General features: G+C 60.9%; 2 protein-coding genes across 2 annotated transcripts in view; both read left to right on the forward strand.

Annotated features, from left to right (window-relative positions):
* The window catches only part of LOC311610822 (NADH dehydrogenase [ubiquinone] 1 beta subcomplex subunit 3-like), a gene marked incomplete at its 3' end in the record, with an annotated part of 78,586 nt that overhangs the window by 27,775 nt on the left and 38,037 nt on the right, over positions 1-12,774 (forward strand). The window lies entirely within an intron of this gene.
* Positions 109-7,491, forward strand: P3H4 (prolyl 3-hydroxylase family member 4 (inactive)). Its single transcript, XM_084862514.1, has 8 exons — positions 109-650; positions 857-1,009; positions 1,125-1,296; positions 2,237-2,365; positions 3,994-4,139; positions 4,937-5,020; positions 6,628-6,772; positions 7,093-7,491. The coding sequence occupies exons 1-8, from the start codon at positions 168-170 to the stop codon at positions 7,113-7,115; spliced, it is 1,335 nt and encodes a 444-aa protein (XP_084718640.1). The 5' UTR covers positions 109-167; the 3' UTR covers positions 7,116-7,491.

Raw genomic sequence — 12,774 nt, forward strand, 5'->3', positions numbered from 1 at the left:
CAGCCCTCTGGCCCTCCGGGGACCTGACCGAGGCCACGACCCTGCAGGAGGCCCGAGGCCCGGCGCTAAGACCCAGCGGGCACGCCGGCCCGGCCCCTGCCCCGCCCGCCCGCCCCCAGGCCCGGCCCGGACGGCGCTCGGCTGGAGCCGCGGGCGGCGGCGCGGGGATGGGGCGGGCGGCCTGGGCGCTGCTGTGGCTGCTGCTGGGCGGCTCGGCGGCGCAGTACGAGAAGTACAGCTTCCGGGGCTTCCCGCCCGAGGACCTGATGCCGCTGGCCGCCGCCTACGGGCACGCGCTGGAGCAGTACGAGGGCGAGAGCTGGCGCGAGAGCGCGCGCTACCTGGAGGCGGCGCTGCGGCTGCACCGGCTGCTGCGCGACAGCGAGGCCTTCTGCCACGCCGACTGCAGCGGGGCGCCCGCGCCCGGCCCCGCCGCCGCCCCCGGGCCCCCGCCCGGCCCCGCCGGGGGCGCCGGCGACGAGTGGGCCCGCGAGCTGCGGCTCTTCGGCCGCGTCCTGGAGCGCGCCGCCTGCCTGCGGCGCTGCAAGCGGACGCTGCCCGCCTTCCAGGTGCCCTACCCGCCGCGCCAGCTGCTGCGCGACTTCCAGAGCCGCCGGCCCTACCAGTACCTGCACTACGCGCACTTCAAGGTGGGCGCCGCCCCCGTCCCGCGTCCCCCCCGCCCCCCGCCCCGGCCCCATCGGCCCCATCGGGCAGCCGGCGTCGGGTGCCCCGTCGGGTGCGGCGGAGCAGTGGGTGACACCGGTCCCTAAGCCCCTGGTGCGCTCGCTCTGGGCGGCGGGCTCCGGCCCCACTGACCCACCCTGACCCCACCCCGCCCCGCCCCGCCCCGCAGGCTAACCGGCTGGAGAAGGCGCTGGCGGCGGCCTACACCTTCCTGCAGAAGAACCCCAAGCACGAGCTGACCACCAAGTATCTCAGCTACTACCGCGGCCTGCTGGACGCGGCCGAGGAGCCCCTCACCGACCTGGAGGCGCAGCCCTACGAGGTGGGTGCAGGGGGAGGGCTGGCCATGAGGCTCCTCCCCAACCCCCACCCCCCGGACTTGGGGAGGAAGGGAGTTGGGGTGGGGGGTGCCTGACCCTCCCCTCGCTGCCCTCCAGGCCGTGTTCCTCCGGGCGGTGAAGCTCTACAACAGCGGGGACTTCCGCAGCAGCACGGAGGACATGGAGCGCGCCCTGGCCGAGTACCTGGCCACCTTTGCGCGGTGCCTGGCCGGCTGCGAGGGGGCCCACGAGCAGGTGGACTTCAAGGACTTCTACCCCGCCATAGCAGGTACCCCGCCCCAGCCCGGGGGCGTCCTTCCGGCCATCACCGGGTCGGCCCGGAATAGCTCCCACCCCTTCACACAGCTATGGAGCGCCTACCCAGGGCTGGGGCTGCGGTCAGGTGTCCTCCTGTCCCCAAGAGTGCGGAGGGTGCAGGCAGCTCAGAGAGGCGGACCCTGTAAAGGATCCCCCGCCACTGGGTGCAGAGGGCTGCAGTCTGGAGCAGCCAGGGTGCTGGGCCCCAGGGGAGAGAGGCCGTGACATCCCAGAAGGGAGGTGGGGTTCACAGGCTTTGGGGCAGAGGTCAGTGCAGGTGCAAAGGTGCCCTTCCCCCCGCCCCCCCAAGCCAGCCCCAGATGGGAAACAGCCCAGCACGAATGCACCAAAAGCAGCTTGTGGCCAGAAATCACACCTAGTCCCTAACTGCAGCTGTCCTGAGTTTTTTGTTTTGTTTTGTTTGTTTTTTAATATATTTTATTGATTTTCCACAGAGAGGAAGGGAGGGGGATAGAGAGTCAGAAACATTGATGAGAGAGAAACGTTGACCAGCTGCCTCCTGCACACCCCCCATCGGGGACGTGCCCACAACCAATGCACATGTCCCCAACTGGAATTGAACCTGGGACCCCTCAGTCCGCAGACCGACGCTCTATCCACTGAATCAAACTGGTTTCGGTTGTCCTGAGCTTTTTACTCTGGGCGTCAGTGCGGCTCCCACACCTCACCTGCCACCTTCCCGGAAAGCCGAGCTGTGGGTGTCCGTCAGCCCTGTCCACAGTAGTCTGTCTCCCTCGGCATCGCTTATCCCAGCCGCCAGGTCTCCGGGGATGGCAGCAGCTCTGCAGGCAGTGCTGGGCCGGCGTCTTCTCCGTCACGCCCTCGGTGGGACGGAGCTGTTCAGCACACCACCAGCGTCTCACCCCAGCTTCTCCCCAACCCCCGCCCAGATATTTTCGCAGAATCCCTGCAGTGCAAGGTGGACTGTGAGGCCAACCTGACCCCCAACGTGGGCGGCTACTTCGTGGAGAAGTTCGTGGCCACCATGTATCACTACCTGCAGTTTGCCTACTACAAGCGTGAGCCTCCTGAGGGCTGGGGGCGGGTGGGGAGCGGAGAGCACTGCGCTGGGAACATCACAGAGTCAGGGGGAGCTGTTCCTCAGAGTTGGGCTATTGGGGGGGGGCGATCAGGTGGGGGTGGGGCAGGTGAGAGGCTGAGGGAGAGACAGGGAGCAGCCTCAGGGTCAGTGACTAGCTAGCCCACGGCTGCACCGCACCTGACAGTTTACCAAGTCCTGCCACGTCCATTTATCTCACTTTATCCTCTCACCCACCCCCTGCAGAGGACATTGCTGGGCCCATTTTTCTTTTTCTTTAAAAAAAATATATATTTTATTGATTTTTTACAGAGAGGAAGGGAGAGGGATAGAGTTAGAAACATCAATGAGAGAGAAACATCCGTCAGCTGCCTCTTGCACACCCCCTACTGGGGATGTGCCCCCAACCAGAGTACATGCCCTTGACCGGAATCGAACCCGAGACCTTTTAGTCCGTAGGTTGGCACTCTATCCACTGAGCCAAACCGGTTTCGGCTGGACCCATTTTTCAGATGAGGACACTGAGGCTTACATAGAGGGCCCGGGGCCATTAGTCACATAGCTAATAAGACGTAGCACCAGAGTCCTGGCCGGTGTGGCTCAGATGGTTGCGTGTCAACCTATGTGCCAAAAGGTTGCTGGTTCAATTCCAGGTCAGGGCACAGGCCCGGGTTTTGGGTTTGATCCCCAGTATGGGCTGTGTGATTGATGTTTTGGTCTCACATAGTTATTTCTCTCTCTCACTCTCCCTCTGTCACTAAAAATAATATAAAATAATTTTTTAAATCTTATGAAAAATGAAGTAGCCCCAGGACTTAAGGCTTCCCTCACTTGAGGGAGATCCCGGCCCCAAGTGGGAGCTGCGATGGACAATCTCTGGGGTTCCTGCAATGCAGAGACGCCAAGATTCAGACAGAAGCTGGAGGTGGAGTGGAGGGGCCGCCCAGCAGGGGCCAGGAGAACGCTAGTCGGTTTGGCCCAGTGGGTGAAGTGTCGGCCTGTGGACTGAAGGGTGAAGGGTCCCAGGTTGGATTCCCATCAGGAGCACATGCCCAGTTTGCCGGCTCAATCCCCAGTAGGGAGCATGCAGGAGGCAGCCAGTCAATGGTTCTCTCTCATCATTGATGTTTCTATCTCTCCCTCCCTTTCCCTTCCTTTTTGAAATCAATAAAAATATATTTCTCACACACACACACACACACACACACACACACACACACACAGCAGCAGCCAGGAGACCCCTCATGGGTCCAGTTGGCCAAGAGATTGAGGGCCACACTGGCCTCTCATTCCCCTCTGGCATCACTCTCCAGCGGTGTGACCTCTCTGTGCCTTGAATTTCTCATCTGTAAAATGGGAATGACAGCGACGTTGAGTCTTAAATGAGGGCCTGACCCACATCAAGTGCCCAGTACATCCTAGCTTGCATTATTGTTGGGTGGGGTGAGACGCCCCAAGGTATTCTGGGAGACAGCTGAGGCACTGGTCTGAAGAGGGAGATAGGAGAGAGTGGGTGAGAGGGGGGTCACCCCTAAAGGTGGAGGGGGGTGGGGTCACCCCTAAAGGTGGGCGGTGCAGGGCCACTTCTCACCCCTCTTCTGTCCGCAGTGAACGACGTGCGCCAGGCTGCCCGCAGCGCCGCCAGCTACATGCTCTTCGACCCCGAGGACGGCGTCATGCAGCAGAACCTGGTGTACTACCGCTTCCACCGGGCCCGCTGGGGCCTGCAGGAGGAGGACTTCCAGCCCCGGGAGGTGGGCCTTGCCTTCCAGGCCCTCACGGGACCGTGTGGTTTCGTTAAAAACATGGAAAGTGAAAAAAATATGGGTTGTGATTGGGGTCCTGGGTTCAAATCCAGCCCCATCGGCTTTGTGGTCCTGGGAACACCACTGACCCTTTTCTCACCGGCAAGCTGGGGCTGGTCCTCCCCACCGTACCAGCGCCCCCTGGGGGGTGGGAGGTATACAAATGCCTGTTGGGTCCCTCCCGCTCCCTTCCCACCCTCGTCACCCTCTGCTTCCCCAGGGACCTCCCAGCCTGGGCCAACTGAGAAACTCCTTAGGGGCCTGGGGCAACCCTGGCAGATGTGGGGCACGTGGTGCTACTGTCCATGTCCTCTGAGGGGCAGACACTGTGAACCAGAGGAGGCGCTCTTTCCCGCAGAGCCCTCAGAATTCTTCTTTTTAAAAAAATATATTTTATTGATTTTTTTACAGAGAGAAAGGGAGGGAGAGAGAGAGAGTTAGAAACATCGATCAGCTGCCTCCTGCACGCCCCCTACTGGGAATGTGCCCTCAACCAAGGTACATGCCGCTGACCGGAATCGAACCTGGGACTCTTGAGTCCACAGGCCGACGCTCTATCCCATGAGCCGATCTGGTTTTGGCTCAGAATCCTTCTTAACCTGCACTCCCAGCAGCTTCTTGGGAGCGGATACCCGTCCGGGCTCCTGGAGCTGGGAAAGGGCCAGAGGGCCCACATCCCAGGGGCTCTGGCTCCCCCTCCTCCGGCAGTGGGGCCCCGCTCACCTCCCTTTCCCTCCTCCTCCCAGGAGGCCACGCTCTACCACAACCAGACGGCGGAGCTGCGGGAGCTGCTGGAGTTCTCGCACCTGTACCTGCAGTCCGATGACGAGGTGAGCGGCCCCCACCCTCAGGGCTGGGTGAGGATGGACACCCCTGGGCCCCTTTGCCAATGCTCAGCTCCCGGAAGCCCGCTGCTGTGAAGCAGGACGCTCCTGTCCTTTAATGCACCTGCCCTCCCTCCCCACTCCGTGCTCTCCTGCCCCTTCTCTGTACGTCTGAGCCGGGCTTCTCCTGGGCCCAGCTCAGGCAGCGCCCCCTACGGGAAGCCGGGCGGCGTGCCCTGGCTCTGTATTCCAGGCATGCAATGCCGACGCTGGCCCTCCCTGCCTCCCTGGACCGGGACTGACTTGCAGCCCTGGTCCATCCCAGCCCCAGCCCCCTCTCCAGCCAGTCAGTCTCCTAGGGGCTGTGACCCAGGATGGGGGACCACGTTACTCCCGGCCCCCCCACAGCGCCTGGGACAGCGGACCTGGTGCCCAGAAACTGAGTTTGAATGAAACAGGGAAGGAAGGAAGGAGTGCAGGACACCAGGAAGGAAGGACATCAGCGTGTCACACTGATTCTGAATGAGGGTTTGAGGGTGAATGCTCTCAGGTGTCCTCTCTTTTAAAAATACTTTATTGTTTTTTTACAGAGAAGGATGGAGAGTTAGAAACAGATGAGATAGAAACATCGATCAGCTGCCTCCTGCACCCCCCCCCCCCCACTGGGGATGTGCCTGCAACCAAGGTACACGCCCTCCACCAGAATCGAACCTGGGACCTTTCAGTCTGCAGGCCAACACTCTGTCCACTGAGCCAAACCGGTTAGGGCGCTCAGGGCTTCTTTATCCACTCCCTGCTTTGTTCAGGCACCATGCCCCCACATGGGACACGGGGCCGGGTCTACACTCTGAGTAGCCACGTGGGCGCTGGTCAGACGTGGTCCTTCACTTACCAAGTGGGCCCCCTCCGGGCAGGTCTTAGGTAACCCTGCAGTGTTCATCTCTTCATCCTCTGAGCGGGGTATGGGGGGGCCAATGGCCCCCTCACCCCGCGCGGTGACAGTGACACGAGATCAGGTCTGTAAGGCACTTAGTCCGGAGCTGGCACGGAGGTAGTAGGTGCGCAGCAGGTAGCAGCCGTGTGGATTGCTGTTTGCCAGACACCGGGTTTGGGCCTGGGCTCAGTGGATGGAAGGCACAGCCCCTTTCCCCAGCAGCAGGGGGAGGCGCAGATCCCGCTCCCTGTGGGAGAGGCCAGCAGGGGGCACCAGAGGACGCCCTACCCGGCCACGGTCACGTCGAAGGCTGCATCCTGGAGCCGATGCCTGGCGCTGGAGGGATGGACAAGGCCGCTGCCAGCTCGGGGGTGGCACGGGCAGACCCAGTTCCTGGCTGGGAACGGCACGGGCAGGCGGTGGGCACGGGCTAGCAGCGTCCTCGGGTTTTTATACTCAGCAGGAGGCTGCAGACAGGGGGAAGCGTCAGCTAGCCCTGACTCTGCTGGTGGAGCCCCAGGTGCCAGTGCAGGGCGGGGGCGGCTGGGGAACAGGACGGTAGGAGAAACCCTCCTATCATCCCCGTGTGAGAGCCTGAGACAGAGACGGCCAGGACCGGCACTGATCCCGGCTTGTGCCTTCTGTGACCCGGTCTGTCCCCGCCCTGGGGCTTCTCTAGATGGAGCTGGAGGAGACGGGACCGCCCGTGGAGCCCGAGGACCACCCCTCCGACGCCGAGTTTGAGGGGGAGGGGGACTACGAGGAGGGCATCTACGCCGACTGGTGGCAGGAGCTGGACGCCAAGGGTGACGAGGCTGAGGCTGGTCAGTGACTTGAGCCGTGATGGGGGCGGGGGTGCAGCCTGGGGGGGAGGTTGGGGACGGAGGGGTCCAGGCACTGGGCTACAGAGGCGGGGGGATGGGATGTATGGTGGGTGCTGGGACCCACCTCCTCTGGGGGCTTTCTGTCTGTTGGCAACCTCTGTGGGGGGGGGGCACCCTTTCTGGGATCAGGGGTCCACTGAGACCTGTTCCTGGGGAGCCTCGCGCCTGCCTGCCCCACCGCCCCGTAGACTGGCACCCAGACACCTGTTGGGAGGGGCGGGGGGCTCACCCCAGTGCTCTCTCTCTCTCTCTCTTTGCAGAGCCGGAGCCTGAGCTAGCATGAGAAGAGGGCCACCCCTGCACCTCACAAGAACTTGGGGAGCCTGGGCCCCATGGGACCACCCTCACCAGCCTGGGCAGCAGCAAGACTATTTATTAAAAGTGTAGAATGGACATAGCTGGCCAGGCCTGTCTGTCCCCCCGAGAGCGTGGCTCCCGGCCCCCCTGCCTCCTCGCCGGTCTCTGAACACCAGGAGGGCGGCGCTGCAGCTGCTCCTTCCTCCCCTGGAGGAGGCGATGCCGGTGTCTCCGGTCGGGCCTCGGCCTGAATTTCAGAGCTAGCGGAGGGGCGCTGGCATCATGGAGAGCGCTGGCCCAGGAGGCCGGCGGTGCCTGGCACACTGGCCACGGTGCACAATAAAGGTTTCTTGTTGAAGGAATTGCAAGGCCTGGCCCCAGCTGGTTTGGCTCAGTGGATAGAGCGTCGGCTGCCGACCAAAGGGTCCTGGGTTCAAGTCCGATCAAGGGCATGTACCTTGCTTGCAGGGTCCTCCCTGGCCCAGGCCCTGGTCGGGCCTGTGCAGGAGGCAACCCATCGATGTGTCTCTCTCACATCGATGTTTCTCTGTCTTTCTCTCTCCTTCTCTCCAAAAAAAAAAAAAAAAAAAAAAAAATCAATGGAAAATTATCCTCAGGTGAGGATTAACAACACCAACAACGAAAACGTTACAAGACCTGGGGTCCATTCTCCCAAGAGCTGAGCGGTGAGGGTGCAGGTCCTTCTCTCCCGGCCTCTACGCCCATCTCCCCTCACCTGCAAATGCGGAGGGAGGCGGGTGAGGAGGCGCAGTCTGGCCTCTGGACCCTGGGTGTTTGTGACCATGAGGAGCAGCTGCTGTGATTGCAACCCACCGCCAGGGGGCGCGAGGACGCAGTTCCTGCCCCACGCCCTGGGTGGATGGTGGTTTTAGGTTTCTAAGATGGGACGTCCTGTGTTTTCCTAGTTCAGCACGGCTTCCCTGGGGACGTGTGGTGAGTGAGGGGAAGGGGCCGAGGACGTTTAAGTCCGGTTTTCACTTTTCAGGCACTGACCCAGGTTCCTTGGAGTCAGAGTGAGCATGCCCTGCCCGCTCTGCCCGTTCTCCAAGAGATTGGGGCCCCATCTCAGTGCCAGAGGAGCACCCTTACGGTCTGCAGGGTGAGACTGTGGTGGCCATGGTGGCCTGCCTCATCTTACGTTGGCTTTGGGGGGGCAGAGGAACCGGAGATGTGGGGGTGAGAGCCGAGTCTGGTGGCTGTCGCCCAACCCTGTGACTCACCTGTGATCTCCAGGTTTCACAGCGGGAAAGTGGGGACACAGAGGGTCTCTGGGAAGGGCCATGGGCCAGGGCCTGCCAGCTGACAGTTCTGCCCACTGCCCAGGTGTCTGGCCTCTGAGGGGCAGGGTGGTGGTGGAGGAGCCTTCTCTCTCACTGTTAGGGTGGAGCTGGGGCTGGGAACCTGGTTCTCACCTTCCACACCCCTGCTCCCCACATGTGCCAGGTGGCTGGGCCTGGGCCCCGCCCATCTCTGTGCCCAGGAGAACCCCATGTCCCATCCCAAACCCCTTCCCTGGCCCTTTATCAATGACGAGGGTGGGAAGGCCAGTCTGAGTCTGGCAGGCACATGGGTGGGGTCGAGGGCGAAGGTGACCTCACTCCTCCCGAGGTGAGTCTGCGGTGGTAGCGGTAGGTAGCGTCTCTGAGAACTCCCAGGTGCCAGGGTGGCCCAGCCCAGCCCCACCCCTTTCAGGCTGCCTCCACCAGGGCTCTGCCCCTGTTGCTGGGAGGGGCTGCCCTCCGGGGCTGGCACCGGGGAGGGTGCGGAGCGGGGTGTGCTGGAGCCTGCTGGCCGGTGTGATTAGGAGCCTTGGAATCCGAGGGTGGGTGTGAGTCTGAAAGTGCTGGTGTGCGGGGGTGCGAAGGTCTATGCTTGTGTGTGGTGTGGGCGTGCGAGGCTGGGTGTGAGCGGGTGCCTGGGTGCGTGTGCCAGAATGTCCGTCCAGGGCGGTGTCGGGGAGGGGTCTGTGCATTTGTGAATATGATTCTAGGGGGTTTCCTCGCTCACTCACTCACTCACTCAGGCGTATTTATTTACTTATTTTTAAATATATTTTTTCTTGATTTCAGAGAGGAAAGAAGAGGAAGAGAGAGAGATAGAAACATCAATGATGACAGAGAACCACCGATTGGATTGACTGCCTCCTGCACACCCTCTACTGGGGATCGAGCCCACGACCCAGGCATGCACCCTTGACTAGAATCGAACCCAGGACCCTTGAGTCCACAGGTTGACACTCTATCCACTGAGCCAAACCGGCCAGGACAGAACGTATTTATCGAGCACCCATGGGTGCTGGGCATTCACTATGGGCTCAGCAGGCCAAGCACCCTGCCTTGGTGGGGCCTGCATTCCAGTGGGAGATGGGCAGGAAGCCCTGCTATGTGTTATAAAAATTGTAGATAACTAAGATAGGAAAATACTGTAGAGCTGGGTCAGAGGATGGGGAGGATGGAGTGGTTGCAGTTCAAGAAGTGTGTTGATGTGTGTGTGCAAGTGTGCATCTGAGAGTGGCGTCTCTGAGCCTGTGGTGATGGGGCAGAGTGTGTGAGTGTGTGAGTGTGTGTGAGTGTATGAGTGTGTGAGTGTGAGTGTGTGTGTGTGTGTGTGTGTGTGTGAGTGTGTGTGTGTGTGAGTGTGTGTGTGTGTGAGGGTATCCATGGGAGCAGAAGCCTGGCCCTCTCTCGGCACAGACAGGCTCTCTGCCCAGGCCGGCCCAGCCAGTGTGCCATCTCGGCTCCTCGTTCCCAGGCAGCAGGCCCCTCCTGTCTTCCTCTAATGCCAGCCTCTCCCCAGTGTCGGGCCAGCTCCCCAAACCGGTGAGACAGAGTCCCAGCAAGTCCCAGCATGGGCCCTCTGGGGCCCTCCAGCCCATTCTCCCAACCCCACCCAGCCCAGACGCCCTTGCCTCCTCCACATCTCTCTCCTTCCCCCACACCCAGCGCCCCACCCAGGCCTCGTCAGTCACAGCATCTGCAGTAAAATGGGTGGGAGGTTAATGACCTCCGATGGAAGACTGGGGATGGAGACCTCACACAGTGCGGCCAAGCTCCCACACCACAGAGGTGCCCTGGGCCCAGAAGGCCCCATCCCAAGGAGAGCATCACTACCAAATGTATTGAACACCTACTATGTGCCAGGCCCTTCGCAGGTTCTTTTTTTTAAAATAATATATTTTATTGATTTTTTACAGAGAGGAAGGGAGAAGGAGAGAGAGTTAGAAACATTGATGAGAGCGAAACACCAATCAGCTGCCTCCTGCACACCCCCTACTGGGGATGTGCCCACAACCAAGGTACATGCCCTTGACCGGAATCGAACCTGGGACCCTTCAGTCCACAGGCTGATGCTCTATCCACTGAGCTAAACCGGTCAGGGTGGCAGGTTCTTTATAACACGCCAAACAGCCTCTCCACGTAGATACGAGTTCCCCTCGGCCGCAGGTGAGGCTGGGAAAACAGCTTGTCCCCGAGGGTGGTGGTGGCTGAGCTGGGTTTGGAGAAGGGAGAGGGAGGTGAGAATGCCACCCTGGCCTCTGGGGCGGGCTTGTCCCTTTCCAGGTGGGGAGCCTTTCTTCTGCCAGGAGCCATTGGCATATTTATAACATCACTCCCGGGCCAAACAAAATTATCGTATCACCCTAAACATTCGCCCGCTGTGTTTGGTCAGACATTTAATCAACTCCCCCCAATGCCTCGGCAGGACCAGGCCGAATGATTTTGAGGGCCTTATAGTCCCACTTAGGCTGTCAGCTGGGGCCCAACAGGGGGAGGTGAGGGCCAGCTGTGGAGACGAAAGGCCCACTTTGCCACCCCTCACTGCAGGAGGCCAGGAGTTCCAGAGGGAGAGAGGGAGAGAGGAAGTGGAGGCGGGAGGGAGGGGAGATCAAACTATCGAGGGCCCTCTCTCAGGCCTGATCCCAGAGCCAGTCCTGAGAGTGGGCGGATGTTAGGGGTCCTGGGGCCAGACTGCTGGAGGCACGTAGACTAGCCTCTTCCAGAACCCTAAGTGATGGCACAGTGCGGTGGGAGGAGTCCATGCCTTCCCCGAATTCCAGTCAGTCACAATGGAAGGAATTCCCCCTTGGGTTTGAGGAAGAGTTCTTGAAGTCTTATCCTCTGCTCCCCTTGGACACTCTCCCAGGGTCCCCTGGGGACGAAGAATGACACTTTCCCGAGTCAGAAGGCTGTGTCTACCTAACCTGACCGGTGTGTGTGTGTGTGTGTGTGTGTGTGTGCGTGTGTGTGTGTAAGTCCTGGCAGCCGAAGGGCCAAGCCCCCCACAGCCTCCCCACTCTGGGGTCTTCACCCAGGCTTCCTCTTGCAACTTCTCTCCAAAGCTCTGGCAGGTGCCCCTGACTCCATAGATGGGGAAACGGAGGCCCAGAGAGGCCAGCCTGGGCCCCCCGGGCCAGGGCTCACTAAGCTAGGCGGGTGCCGTCCTGCCCAGCTGCCTGCCCAGGACCCAGCTCCAAGATGGCTGGGGATTAGATGGGAGTGTGCCGAGGACCAGGGGCACCCCCTTCCGCCCCCCCAGTCAACCTCAGGCCAAACCCCAGGCCAGCCTGTGGACACATCACCGCATAATTACCACCTGCCTGGGACCCACCCGGTGCCAGGGAGCCTGGATAGCATCTCTGGAGTGTGTCCCCCCCCCCCCCCAGCAGCCCTTGGTGTGGGAGCATCTCTCGTGCCCATGACTCAGGTGGGGAAATGGAGGTAAGGGGGCGGACATGCTTGCTGGTTTACCACACACACCCTACACGCGTGCACATACACTTACTCAATCCTCAGAATCCGTGAAGGGACTCCCTAAGGCCAGCCGCTCTGAAGGAAGTCAGGAGAATTTTTCCCCCCTATATTTTATTGATTTTTTTACAGAGAGGAAGGGAGTGAGATAGCCAGAAACATCGATGAGAGAGAAACATCGGTCAGCTGCCTCCTGCACACCCCCTACTGGGGATGTCCCCGCAACCAAGCTACATGCCCTTGCTGGGAATCGAACCTGGGACCCTTCAGTCCGCAGGCCGATGCTCTCTCTCCACTGAGCCAAACCGGTTTCGGCAAGAGAATTTGATGTCTTCCATTTCCGGTCACCTTTTCCATCTTTCCTTTTAGAGGAAGCGTGTGCCGTTATCCTCCTGGAGCATCGTCAGAGGTGGCCGCTGGGGGTTCCTTCCTTTCCCCTGGACCCTGGCTAATCCTCACGGCCCTCCTGGAGGAGGAGCCGGGGAGGACGGAGGTTCAGCCCATCTAAGTGGGGAGAGTGGCCTCGCTCTGGCTGGGGTGGGTGTGGGAGCCTCTCAGCCACAGAGGACGTCCCGTCCCGATGTCTTGTTATCTCCAAATGAGGTGATGCCCCAGTTACAAAGACAGGGACAGGAATCAAGTTCAGAAACGCTTGTCGTAGGCCGTTCACCTTTGGCACAGTTCTTTTGATGGCCCTGGCTGGTTTTCTGTCTGTCTGTCTGTCTGTTTGAAAAGACGTTGGTGTCTCAAAAATGGAGATGCCCGGGCCTCCCCCAGCTCCCCTCACACACACTCTGGACGGAGCTGGGGGCCCTCCAGCACCCTTCTCTCTCCAGCACCCTCCTCACGGCTGGGCCCGGCCCTCCCCGCCCCCCC

Source organism: Pipistrellus hanaki, assembly GCF_964339955.1.
Source record: "Pipistrellus hanaki genome assembly, chromosome: 16".
NCBI lineage: Eukaryota > Metazoa > Chordata > Mammalia > Chiroptera > Vespertilionidae > Pipistrellus > Pipistrellus hanaki.

Bases quoted from the DNA above. Each gene is read 5' to 3' on its own strand.
- P3H4 (XM_084862514.1), top strand. From the start codon at position 168: ATGGGGCGGGCGGCCTGGGCGCTGCTGTGGCTGCTGCTGGGCGGCTCG. The intron at 1,010-1,124 runs GTGGGTGCAGGG...GCTGCCCTCCAG, and splicing joins TGGAGGCGCAGCCCTACGAG to GCCGTGTTCCTCCGGGCGGT. The intron at 5,021-6,627 runs GTGAGCGGCCCC...GGGCTTCTCTAG, and splicing joins ACCTGCAGTCCGATGACGAG to ATGGAGCTGGAGGAGACGGG.